General features: G+C 41.7%; 1 protein-coding gene across 1 annotated transcript in view; it reads right to left on the reverse strand.

Moving 5' to 3' along the window:
- The window catches only part of HCRTR2 (hypocretin receptor 2), a 78,100-nt gene that overhangs the window by 40,404 nt on the left and 23,857 nt on the right, over positions 1 to 13,839 (reverse strand). Inside the window, exon 2 of the mRNA XM_088479744.1 lies at positions 5,933 to 6,111. Within this exon, the coding sequence (XP_088335870.1) occupies positions 5,933 to 6,111 (179 nt within the window). The remainder of the gene's footprint in view (positions 1 to 5,932; positions 6,112 to 13,839) is intronic.

The following is a 13,839-nucleotide window of genomic DNA, read 5'->3' on the forward strand; positions in this document are numbered from 1 at the left end:
ATGTGCATAAAATCCACAAATAAATATACATATACAAGAAAAAATATATTTTGAAAAGTGCATAAAAACAACACCAATAAATAAGGATAAAAATGGCTTATCTGGTCATAAAAAGTGGTAAGTTCATGAAAGGTAGAAATATAGGAGCCTCCAATGTGTTTCATCCCTCTCTTGGACTTCTTCAAGGGATACCCTTGCATGTGTGTATAGCATGGGTTGTTGCTGACATTTGATGAAAATTTCATTACAATAGTTCCATTACAAATATATTTACTGAGAAAAATGTTGATGTGTTCAATACTTATTTTACCCGCTGTACATATATATATATACATATATATATATATATATATATATATATATGAGGATGCCTGGGAGAGGAGCCTGCTGCCTGCTGATGGGGCACTGCCCCTAGCAGATGCAGTGTCCTCCCAATTTTCAGACTCTTACTTTCTCTGGAACTGGGATTGGGAGCCTGGCCTGCCGAGGGGCGCCATCCACAGGGGCAGCAGCTAGCAAATGCATGCTGCATTCTACTGTGAGTCCTTAGGTCTGGGACTCCTCTCCAACTGCCTGTCATTATCAAAATGAAGAGGTGACCTGCACACACTGCAGAGTGCATATTGTAAATATAGCTCACCAATTAATTAGAAAATTCAGTACATCATTTGGGGGTAGATGTACTAAGCCTTGTAGAGAAAATATCTTCACTTTATATCTCTCCAAGGCTAAGCCTCCTTTAGCCTCTATTAACAACTGTATGCTATTTACATTTAACATTACATCTATCCCCCTGGATCTTCCCCTTCTGTTTTTTCCCATATCACCAGGTCTTGTTGGCCATCTCCACTGGAATGACCCAGAAGTTCCTTACACTTATCATCTGTAAACCTGAAGTCATTGTCTTTCTACTCTTCCAATTTCAATTTGCTCCCCTCTTGTCACTTTACATTAATAATACCGCTTCTTCCTCTGTCCCCCAAGTCTACTGTTTGGGTGTCATCCTGGACTCTGCCATCTTGTTAGCCCCCCATAGAGTCACTTTCACCTACTTAACATTTCCATGATCATTTAAAGAAATTAAAACTCTCATTCAAGCATTCATCATCTCATGCCTTCCTTATTTTAACCTATTTTTCACGAACCGATATCCTACCTCGTCCCTCTTCAGTTCACCCACAATATTGCTGTCCATCTAATTTTTCTTTCTTAGCACTCCACATCTAATGCCCTTTCTGACCATCACTACACTGGCTTCTTGTCTTATAAAGAATCAATTTCAAACTCCTCTCTCATACCTGCAAAACACTCAACAATTCTTCTCCTCCTTACATCTCTAACATAATTTCTACTTACACTTTTACTGCCCAGCCAATAAAATGGATTTTGCAAGGGCTCCTGCTCAAGGGACAGAAGCAACATTTCATCAAGTCATACACTCTTTACAAAGTCAGTTAGTTGCAATGCAAAAACATAAATTATAATAATCGATGAATCACAGACAGCTCAAGCTGTTCAATGAACCATTGCACCTGCTGCTGTTCATAATGCTAAACCAAATCATGAAGTATAACCTATGGATAAATTACCAGAGAAATTTGATAGGAACTGATTACAGTACAGACAGTTTATTGCACAATGTAATCTTATATTTTCAAATGTGGCCATGGGCTTTTCATTGTCATGCTGTGAAAGCTGGAAATATGTTAACCTTATTAAAGGGGGCATTTGAAGAATTTATTTACCAATGTATTGCAACTGATTCACATTTAAACAAGAAGTGTAAAAAAATATACACTATAGGTATAAACAATCCTTGGAATGTTCCTAGTGAATTGCCAACCTTCTCCTCTGTTACAGACACTTGAACCTGAGCCCATGCGAGGTCCCTTGATTCCTCAGGAGTAACAACACCACAGAGAATTTAATTTATGTTTGTATTATACAAGTCTAAGTCAATTGAATGTCCAGCATGCAAAAAAGAAAATGAATCTATCAAATACTGCAAGGTCCCAGCTTTCTGAAGAGGCCAGATCAGTGTGAAGTTGATAATTTCTCTCATACTATTAGCACTACAAAACATATAACAGGTCTGCCTTCTGCGTATATATCATTGCCACTCAGACTGCAGTTCAAAGATGTGCTGATTTGTACTGTTGTTCTTATTTATTTTGGTACAATGGGAAATTATATTAACAGGTGTCAAGAATCGTGGTCTTAGCTGTCCATACAGGGTTAAACATTCATTCATTGCTGTGTCTAAAACCTCCAATAGACTATCCTACTGATTACTGCTCACCTGGCTGCTCACCTAGTCAGCCTGACCAATACCCTGTTACCACTCTCTATATATTTCCTTGCCTAGGAACGACTCATTACCTGAACAACTGTGTTCCTTCCTGAGGACCGTTCCAGGCTCAGTGTCTCCTGTTTTTCCAGAGCTTTCTCCTGTGGATACTCTCCTTGCTGAAACTCAACCATTACCCACTTGTACCATCGCTGTTTGCCTCTCAGCACCGCGGCTTTCATGCTGCAAACAGATAACCACCAGGACTGTTTAACATCACCGCTGTATACCATCTCAGAGCTGCGGCTTCCAAGCTACACACAGACCGCTTGCTGTTGTCTGCATTCCATCTACCACTGTATATCATCTGTCAGCGCGATGGCTTCCATGCCACACACAGACAGAGCATCATTGCCTGCATTTCATCTACCACTGTGTACCATGTATCAGCACTGTAGCTCCCATGCTGCAAACAGACCACTTCCAGCTCCTGTTCTGCAAGTGTACCTGCGGTGCAAACCATTTGCTGTTGCCACACATCTTATCACCTGCGTGGATTCCACTCTGCGTTGTTTGGGCATCATCTGGACTGTGTTGCAAGTATCACTACACACTGTGGCTATAGTGGGTTACAGAATCGGTATGTAATGCCGGCGGCTGAACAGACACCAAATCAAATATTGACAGTTAACCCTCTTCCCCTGTGGCTGGAACCTAAGACACCCGACTTACCTTTGTTCGGCATGCCAGGTGTCGGGATTTCATTGAGGGGCTAATGATAGACGTAAGGATTTTGATGCCTTTCTTTAGTCCAATGTCTGCCTTTCACTGACGGGATTTCGGCGACCGGGATAGTGGCCGCTGGTATCCTGACTACATCCCATGGGTTAATGCATAATCTAGGTTGACTATTTTGGTTATTCTGTACTGTGTGCTTTGTCAGCATTGGGGTTCCAGGTCTGGAGGGCATGAATGGATCACAGTCTTTTAGCATCAAGGTGTTCAGTACTGTGTGTGCCTAAAGTGTTTCTCTATCCTGAATTCCACTTCCAGATTATGGACCAGGTCTTTCATCAGAGCTGTACCAGGGATATAGCTTCATTAGTTGTTCCCTGGTTACATTACACCTCTGCTATCAGAGCAGTCTTAGATGGCCAGGAAGAGGATCAACCCGTGGCCAGGAGCTTTAAATTACACCACCATGGACTGGCCACCCTTAAATATAAGATTTATAGAGTTTTTCCCCCCTCTTTGAGAGGAGGCGATAGATCTAAGGAGCTTCTACGTCTGGAAGCCTTATGGATCCACACCCTGAATACAGTTGCCCCTGCTGGAGTAAATGAGTTATTGTCATTTAACTGCTTCAGTTAAGCCCTCTGTTATTGCATGCGTCTTCTACTTCATTGAGCACAGGTTGCTCAGGCATGTTTTTAACCACTTCTTTCACTAAACACATTTAGATTCCTAAGTCTTTCTTTGTTAGTATGTTGGCACCCTATCATACGGTACATAACCACTAACTTCTTCCTTTTCCCATACAGCATGCTTGTAGTAAGCATTAGTCTTCCCACACACATAGTCTGGCCTACAGAATTTTATGCAAGGTATGTGCCATGCTTGTTGTCAGTAAGTTGGTCATTTGTGCCACATTTTATTTCGCACCAATTGATGCCCCACCTGTAGCTCCATCCACATTGCCCACAGCTCCGCCCATGTTTGTCTTTGTTTCAACCCAAAGGGTTTCTGAACCTTTTTTTCTACAAAAATAGCATTGCTTAGCCTGATTATCCTCCACCACTTGGTAGGACTCAATTGATGGTCAGCCCGCTTCTGCAGGTACACCAGAATGCAGTCCCACTGAGTTACACTGCACTCAGGCTCTAATTTTCTTTTCACTGCACATTCTCTGCACTCCTAGCAGAAGCTGTAATGACCAGTTGCTCCTGCCAGTTCCATACATCCAGCTGCATTTTTACTCATCCCCATGTCTCATCTCAGTTCAACCCTTTAGATGCAGTCACTGCAGTCACTGCCAGCCTTCAGCATAGTTACTGGTCAGCTGAAATATCTGGGCTGTATAGTAACCATTATCAGGACTTGTGTCCTCTCCTCTCCCTCCTGCGATTATGGTGCCCTACAGTCTAGTGATGTCATCATTGAGAACAATAGGTACCTTTTAAGTCAATTTAGGGATTGAATATACAATTCTGGGCTTCTAGTTATGGTGACTTACAAAAGTGGGAGTTTTGGTTAGAGTTCCTTGATGGGGTGACTATGACTGTGTGCGCAGAATCTGGACCCATGCACAGTGTGACTTAAATGCATGAACATAAGAAATAAATCTAATCACTGAATCATTCGGGGAGCGCCAACTGAAGAACTTACCAGCGGTCGTGGAGGAGACTGACCGTGAGGGAATAAGTGCTACAACACCAAATCCAGAGGTAAGAGTTTAGGGACAGTTAGTATAGTGTACCCTGTATGTATCCATACACTCTGGCTTAAACAGGAACTCATCCTTATAAACTGAACACCAGATCCACAGAGTATTATACTCTATTTTGTTTATTTAATAATTGTTATTGCACAAATACACTTACAGCGCTCTGTATTTTAATTATATTTGATACAATTCATTCACGGCTGCGACATCATATGGACTGGCAATAGTGAAAATAGGCAAATGCCAGTGTTGGCATTCACCTTCTGTAACAGCCAGCAATATCATTATCTGTGCACAGTGCAAATCTGCTGGTGGTAGAGAACACTCCACTTTTGACACACCATCAGTCGCACCATCTACCCCATGCTTAGCCTATGGGTCACGCAGTGTATCCATTTTACATTCCTCAACAAATGGCCTCTATGGCTGCGGTGCTTAGAAAGAGAACACAGCGGCATGCATTTATACCCCATACCGCTACCATGACACACCCATAAGATGGCTTCTTTTTGTGTTCACTTCAGGTCACCTCCAATTCACCTCCCAGAAATTACCAAGATTTGCAGTGACCTCATGCGAATTGTGGGTTTCTCAGACTTTTTGCACATACGCAGTAACAATACTTTGCTCAACTTATCAAACATCAGCATTGCGTCCACCTCTGAATGAGGCCCTTTGTACACACAGCTTTATGCTACAGTAAATGACAATACTATGCATTAGATACAAATGGAATATATACTATGGATAGGAAATGTGAAGTTTGTTGATAAAGTTGAAATGTAAACAATACATTTACACAAGGAAATAGACACTTATCTGTAATAACATATCAGCAGGTATTGTAATGTAAAATAAACAAGTGTTACAAGCTACAGTATGACAAATAACTCTGACATCATGACAGGAATGAGTCCGAGTCACAGACTCGGGGGACAGAATAGGACGCCTGTCGGTAACTGTGTCAAACTTTTACTCATGAACAAATAAGATAAAACAAAATGATTTGCCAAAATAGATCAATTCATCAATTCATTAATATAAAGTAATTGCTGAAACAACTTCATGTACCAAGTCTGTTATAGTAAATTTCACAAAATATGTTTCTTCTTTAAGATACAATTTGTCACAGTGACTGAGTTTATATTCATTGTAGAAGGTTGTGGTGAAATCATAACATCATAAGAAACAAATAACTGTACCTGTAAGTAAGGAATTACTTTGCAGAGAACTTTTCCAAAGAACCAAGTTTCAGTAATGTCAACTACCAAAGTTGCTGGAAGACAAGTAATGGTAACAAGGACGTCTGCAAGTGACAAGTTGACTATGAAATAGTTGGTGACTGTCCTCATATGATGGTTCTTCCAAACTGCAACACAAACTAATATTACATACACATGTTAATATAAATATAGAAATTATGAAAAAACAAATAAATATGTAAAGTATATGTTACAAAATACTGTAAAACTTGTATAATAATAATTACAATAATAGGTATTCTAGTTTAATTTAAAAAAATACTGTATTTGCAAAGTGTCAGAAGTGATCCAATACTTAGATACTTGCTTGTTCAAGCTGCACAGGTGATATAAGAAAATCTATATTGGTGCTGCATTCATAGTCGTAACACATGGTACTCCCCAATAGAAAGTGCTTCTTATTTAAATGGTCCACAATCGCCGATCTACTTTCTCTAAGAAGCCGCTGTCCCCTGATAGGGAGTAGATCAGCATCCTGCCATCATTGCAGCCTACAGTATACTCTAACATGCTGCTGCTGACACCCAGTGTTCAGTGGCAGACTTCCAGTTCCAGCAATATGCACAAGACACTTTCATTTTGGACACCACTGGTGCATAATGATATTGTATGTACTCCAAAGTGGAAATAACTCTCCCCAGCACATATAGAGATATAGGGCCTGATTCTGAGTTAGACGCAGCAGCAGACATGTGTGTGTCTATTGTCAGTCGCTTGGTGCTGCTTTAGATGCCACCATTGGTCGCACCATTGAAACTTGTGTGAGTCCCATACTAGGTGCAGATTCTGGGTCTCATTCAGACCCGCTCGCGAGCGCAGGACACTCGCAAGCGGGTCGATGGTACCCAAATTCGCATGCACGCGACGGAGGGAGCTCCGTCGTGCGCATGCGCGAGACCCTCATAGCGACAGCCAAGCTGTTGCTCCGGGTCTCTCACCAAAGGGGGCGTGCTGTCGATGGTGATTGACAGCACGCCCCCTTTGGTGGGCATGCCGGGGGCGTGGCTGCCAGACGGAGGTGTTCCCATGGGAACGCCTACCGTCTGGGGCCGGCCCCACTGATATCACTAGTGATGTCAGTGGGAGTGATTTTGGCTCTGATAGAGCCAAAATCACTCCAGGGCTTGCGGCAGCGAGACCCTACCGCAGGGTCTCGTAGCAATCCCGATGGTCACGATGGTCTTGACCATCGCGACCATCATCATGGATGCTCGCATAAGCTGTGGGTGGTAACCCACAGCTATGCGAGCGTCCAAAAGGCTTCTCCAAATTTAAATTGGACGGCCCTGATTCAGAGCGAGCGCTCTGGTCAGAGCGTCCGGCTCTGAATCAGGGCCTCTGTCTGAGTATAGCCTTCAATGTGAGTGATTAAGCGTCTGTGTACGCAAATACTACAGCAACATGTTCCCATAACAAACCCATAAGATGGACCATCTCTGTGTGTGCACAGATATGACTACTACATTTTCAATACACTTCTCCACACATGCATCTGAAATTGCAACTGCAACTCTGTATAAACACAACAGTGTTGCATGTGTGGTGTGACTTAGATGCATGCACAGTAAAAAATAATTGCACAACTACATCCAGCATCAAAATTGCTTCAGGACTAGGCCCATACTGTGGGTATGTATTGTTTTTCTTGTCTGCTTTGTGAATGAGCCTTACTCCAGCTATTTCATTAACTAAACATATTTCTTTTATCTGAGAAAATAAAAATTTTTGGATTTGGCATGTAAACAGAAAGATAAATATGAATTGTATTTTCTTACCTGCCTGTAGTCACACAATATATAAAATATGGTATCTATTTAAATGTGTGGAAGTATTATGTAATGCAAACCATTAATATATTTTCTACAAAACAAAAATATTTAGTGTGTCACTTTTTATATAATAATAGTAATATATTTAAAATATTTGATTTAAAATATTTTTCTTGTTATATTCATGTTCTTGCTTGAGATATTCTTCAAGTATTGATACTTTCAAAAAATAAAATATTTTGTTTAAACAGCAAGGGCCAAATGTAATGGGGTGAGAGTTTAGAAAATGTGAGAGTTTTCTTACACTTTTTAAAATCGCCCAATGTAATAGTGTCAGAGAACAAAGCAACAGAGCAAACTCGCATGTTTTTCAGACTCCAAAAACTGTCACGATTTAATATCTCATTCAGATGTTTTCCCATTTTGCAGATAAAACTCAACCAATGTGAAAGTTTACTGCTAAACTCTCAATTTAACTAAACTCTCACCCTGTTACATTTGGCCCCAAGTGTCAAATTATAACTTGTCTCCAGGCGTCTGGGATGAACTTACACCACTGAAGAGTGGTAACTTCTTTTTTTAATCTTTATGTAAATTCCATTGGCTTTCTTTGTACCCAAAATGTGTAGTCATAGCTTTCATTAAAAAGTGGAGAATTAATTACTATTTATGCCATGAGGAATCACAGGCATCAGGTACAGTTGGAGAGAGCATGTAAGCTGTACAACCCAAAGGCTTTGAGATTCACAGGGCACTAAGGAGGGGCATAGTGTTCCTGGAGGATAACCCAAAATCTGCTATTTTTTTAATTGTCCCTGTAGGCTAAAAAAGTTAAATGATTACCATGTAACATTGGGATTAACTATGGTAACAAGGGAGATATGATACTTTATAGCATATTTCTATTTGAGAATGAATCATTACTTATTTAATTTAGAACTATTTATTAAAGCTCTATAATCCCTCCCCATCTGTCAAGCTTCCCATGCCATCAAAGAGTTTGAGTTTGATTTTATATATAGTATATACCTATACAATTCTTAACTTACCTGTAATTTGAGATGAGTGAAATAGCAGCAACATTTTATATGAATCATATTTTGTGGTAAAAGGGGGTATTTCAATGATGTGCAAAGTTTTGATGATAAAATGTTTGAGTTTCACAATTTGTAAATACTTATTGGGTGGAATATTTTGCAGGGGATGTAGTCAGTTTGCTAGTGGATGGGATACTGGCTGCTGAAATCCCGGCATCGGCAATCCCGGACTGATACTAAACATAGGCGTCGAAATGCCGATGCCAGTTTAGATATCGACGCCGGAATCCCGAACGTATAGTGGTACACCTTAGCTGATAGCCTCTGGGGGGAGGGTTAGGTTTAGACCCAACAGGGGTGTTAGGGTTAGGCTTTGGGGGGGAGGTTAGGGTTAAGCACCACTGGGGGGTGGTTAGGGTTAGGCACTAAGGGGGGATGTTTAGGTTTAGGCACCAAGGGGGAAGGGTTAGTTTTAGGCACTAACGTGAAGGGTTAGTAGGGTGTGGGGTGGGTTAGGGTGCAAGAAGGGAGGGTTAGGGGGAGAAGGGGGGAGGGTAAGCATACTTACCCAACCCCTGTTGGGATACCAAGCATTTTGACAGCTGGCATCCTGACTGCCGATATTTCATACCCAACCCCTTTGCAGAACAGTATTGAAAAAGGAGATTACTCTGTCAGTATTCTAGAGAATGACAATTACATTAAATTACTATATGGCAATACTTGCACAACTTCCAAAATTCAAGTTGCACAATTGATTGTTTCTTCTTTCTGTCTTTCGAATTACATCCATCCACCATTCCTATCATTATACAGTTTTTTTATGTTGATGCAATTTCACTATTTCAGCGATGCATTCCTGGAGATAGTTTGTTGAATGTTATTAGTACAATCATTACCACACACTTTTTTTCTCTGACCCTTTATCTTTTCTTGTTAAATGAGTGACTGAAGACTTTGTGTAAGAGTTTATCAGCAATGTACAATCACAGACTACCATTATGATGTAGGGGGAATAAAAGAACTAACAGTTTTAATGATCCTCAAAATTGTAGTTATGTGTATCTTATGTCTTAGGGCCTGATTCACTACCGATCGCAACTGCGATTCTGTATGCAATTGACCGATTGTTGCCTTCTGCGCATGCATATGCATAGTAGTGTGCGAAGACTCCACTGCGATTGGGATTGCGATCACAGTGGCTATGCAGACCCACCGCAGAGTGATTGACAGGAAGTACCATTTGGGAGTGGTGATGTGGTGGTGGTCGGCAATACGCAGGCATGCCAGTGCATTTGTACGCTGTTAAAGGGGCATGCATAAATTAGCCATTGCAATGCCTTACGCAGCTTGGATTTTCACTGTGTGCGACGAGATTAGCAATTCCTGAGTAAGGTCAGAGTTTATGCAAGTGTGCATGAGGCTGCGATGGTACTCGATGTTACCGATGGTTTGGCAAACTTGCTAAGTATTATGGATCTGTGTAAGGTAAAGGGGCTTCCTTTTGTTAGGCTACGACAGCATTGAGATTGCAATCATTAGCATATCTTTGCAATGAGACTGCGTACTTATTCGCTATTGCAAGCGCAATAGCAATCCTCACTGAATCAGGTCCTTAATCAACAGTGTAATAAAAAAATATGGCCCTGATTCAGAGCCGGATGCTCTGACCAGAGCGCTCGCTCTGAATCAGGGCCCACCTCCATTAATATGGAGCGTCCTCCTGGACGCTCGTATAGCTGTGGGTCACCACCCACAGTATATACGAGCATGCAAAATGATGGTCGCGATGGTCTTGACCATCGCAACCATCGGAACTGCGAGTAAAAGCCTGCGGTTGGGTTTCTCAACCGCAAGGCCAGGAGTGATTTTGGCTCTATCAGAGCCAAAATCACTCCCACTGACATCACTAGTGATGTCAGTGGGGCCGGCTTCAGACGGTAGGCATTCCCTTGGCCCTGGCACGCCCACCAAAGGGGGCGTGCTGTCAGTCACCATCGACAGCACGCCCCCTTTGATGAGACACTCCGAGCGAAGGAAAGTCCTTCGCTCATCGCGTCGTGCGCATGCGCAGTGGGGAACATCGACCCAATTGCGAGCATACTGCTGCTCGCGAGTTGGTCTGAATGACCCCCTATATACTTACAATTAGTTTTTTTTCCAATTGTCTATGTACAGCTAAGATAATGAACTAATGCCCTGAAAGAAAAGAGTAACTATCATAACAGCATTGGCTGCAGCTAAAGGTACCCTCAAATTCAGACAATGGGGGTCATTCAGACCCACTCACGAGTGGCAGTACGCTCGCAAGTGGGTCGATGTTCCCCACTGTGCATGCGCACGACGGAGGGAGCTCCGTCGTGCGCATGCGCGAGACCCGGCGAGCGAAGGACTTTCCTTCGCTCGGAGTGTCTCATCAAAGGGGGCGTGCTGTCGATGGTGACTGACAGCATGCCCCCTTTGGTGGGCGTGTCGGGGGCGTGCCTGCCAGACGGAGGCGTTCCCAAGGGAACGTCTACCGTCTGAAGCCGGCCCCACTGACATCACTAGTGATGTCAGTGGGAGTGATTTTGGCTCTGATAGAGCCAAAATCACTCCTGGCCTTGCGGTTGAGAAACCCAACCGCAGGCTTTCACTCGCAGTTCCGATGGTCGCGATGGTCAAGACCATCACGACCATCTTTTTGCACGCTCGTATATGCTGTGGGTGGTGACCCACAGCTATACGAGCGTCCAGGAGGACGCTCCATATTAATGGAGGTGGGTCCTGATTCAGAGCGAGCGCTCTGGTCAGAGCGTCCGGCTCTGAATCAGGGCCAAAGTCCCATTTGTATAAGTTTTTTTCAGACTTGGGCGGTACATGGGTCCCGCAAAAATAACCTTCATAAGGTGCAGATTGCCTAACAAATGGTCTAGGGCAAGATTTATTAAGTGTCAGGTTTGCTGGAGTTTTTAAAATGACAGGACTGGCCACAGATTGACAGTGGGTTCTACTCTCAAAATGTAGCATTTGCTAAAGATTTGTATGACCTTCTTAAAAGAGCTCTCCATCAATCCCTTTAGATTTCAAAACCCCTATCCTTATGGAAAGTTAACGCAAAATGGCTATAGTATTAAAGCACTGTACAGATCCATAGGCTTTGAGCAGGCTTGTCTACTGTATATTTTTAAAATGCAAAACTTTATTAAAAACTAAAAAAAAAAAAATGGCATTGCGTATATCCCAATTGATTACCGGCCCTAGGGCTTTAAGTTTAGGCTGGCAATGAAAAGATCAGAGGTAAAAATGTTCGCATCCACCAATTTTTAGCTAACCAGCACTGGAACTGTCTTCCTCAGCGAGTAGAGCCTCCAAAAAAAACATGCAAGCCCCCTCCAGGTCCCAGCAAGTACTGTTATACCCCATTTTAAGGGCTGCCCAGGGCATGCTGACACTTGGAAAACCACAAGTTCCAGCATGCACTAGCAGGGCACGTTGGCACCTGTAGTGTACCTTAAAAGGATATATATAAAAAAAGATATGACTCACACACCAAATTGAAAAATAAACAGCTGATATTTAAAGGGAAACTTCCCCAGATCTCTCATGGACCCATTTATTACTTACAAAATCATACGGGATAGGTCCTCTTTGGTCCATGTAAGCATCTAATGGTACTTGTCCAAGCAATAAATTGCTGCAATTTCTCCCTACGGATCACTCTCCGACAAACTCATAGGCACTAGGTCTGGTTATACCCATAAGAGGGAACTCCAACCCCCTGTGGAAGCCAGCCCTGGTGTCAACTGGTCTGGGGCTGGTGAAATGATGGTAAGTTGACCCCCACATGGTGGGTTCCATCTCTATGATTCTACCAGCCTGGGCATAAAGGCCTAGAACTTGTTATCAGTTGGCTTCTTATTTTTATTTTTTTTATTAGCACATTTTCATATTTTGAAAATATAAAACTTTTAAAGATCTTAGCAATACAGTATGTGCAGCACTTTTTACTAACCCAGCTGTCAGTGGCAGGTCATTTATATGGGTGGTTTGGCGACTGGTAAATCTTTGGTTTCTTTCTATAGGTTTAATGGTAAAAATATTGATGGTCACTTCAATTGTATTCCAAACTGTGGTTTCTTGGAGGTTTTGTGGCAGGTTTAAGCTCAGCAAATTTGTAGGATGCAATACCGCAAGGAAACCTCAGTAAAATCACTGAATTTCAAACCCACAGCTCTGCAAATTTCCTTCTAGTGACCTATATTTATTGGCAGCAGCCATAGACTGCTACCTGTCATCCAACCAGAAGCATAATTCACACTCTTTACCTCTGCTTAACAAGGGTATAAATGTAGCTGGGACCTAGTTATGTTAAAGTGTTTCCCTGCACAGTTCCATTGCAAAATATTAAAACATACAGTAGATACATGTTTACTGTATAAAGAAATAAGCTCTCATCCCAATACTTGCGTCAGTGTCTAACTCACATTTCAATCCAATTTATAGCCACAATCCTATAACTATTAAATCATCTGTATTAATTATTTTTAGAACTATTAATACATATTTTAAACTAAAAATAGAATTCATATGTTTGTGAATGCTTCTAAATAGAGGTGAAATAGTATATTTTTAAATATTTTTGTTAGAAGATAACTATTCATTGATTAAGTGCAAGGCAAAGGGAGGTGGACATCTAGTGGAGAAAGTAAAAATGTTTCCATATTAACTGCAATGTTCATGAACCGGTGTATAAAGTTATGTGGACCTGAGGACAGCTTATATTAATTTTATTTTCATCTCACTTTATTATGTGTGTATTATAAATAATATATTTGTTGCATGACTTAAATCTGTACAAAAAATGGTAATAAAAGTGGACCTAACTTGCTAGTACTGATTGACTATGACTCACTGATTTGTGGAGAATAATGAATGTCCAGTCTCAACAGGATTTCATGCGTGGAGGTAACAGAATTTATTGTAACTCTATTAGGTAACGGTGCTAGGTTTACCCTACTAGGCAGGAGCTGACAGGGATTGGTGACAATGACAGTGAGGT

Source organism: Taudactylus pleione, unplaced genomic scaffold (assembly GCF_031769625.1).
Source record: "Taudactylus pleione unplaced genomic scaffold, aTauple2 ptg000244l, whole genome shotgun sequence".
Taxonomy (NCBI): domain Eukaryota; kingdom Metazoa; phylum Chordata; class Amphibia; order Anura; family Myobatrachidae; genus Taudactylus; species Taudactylus pleione.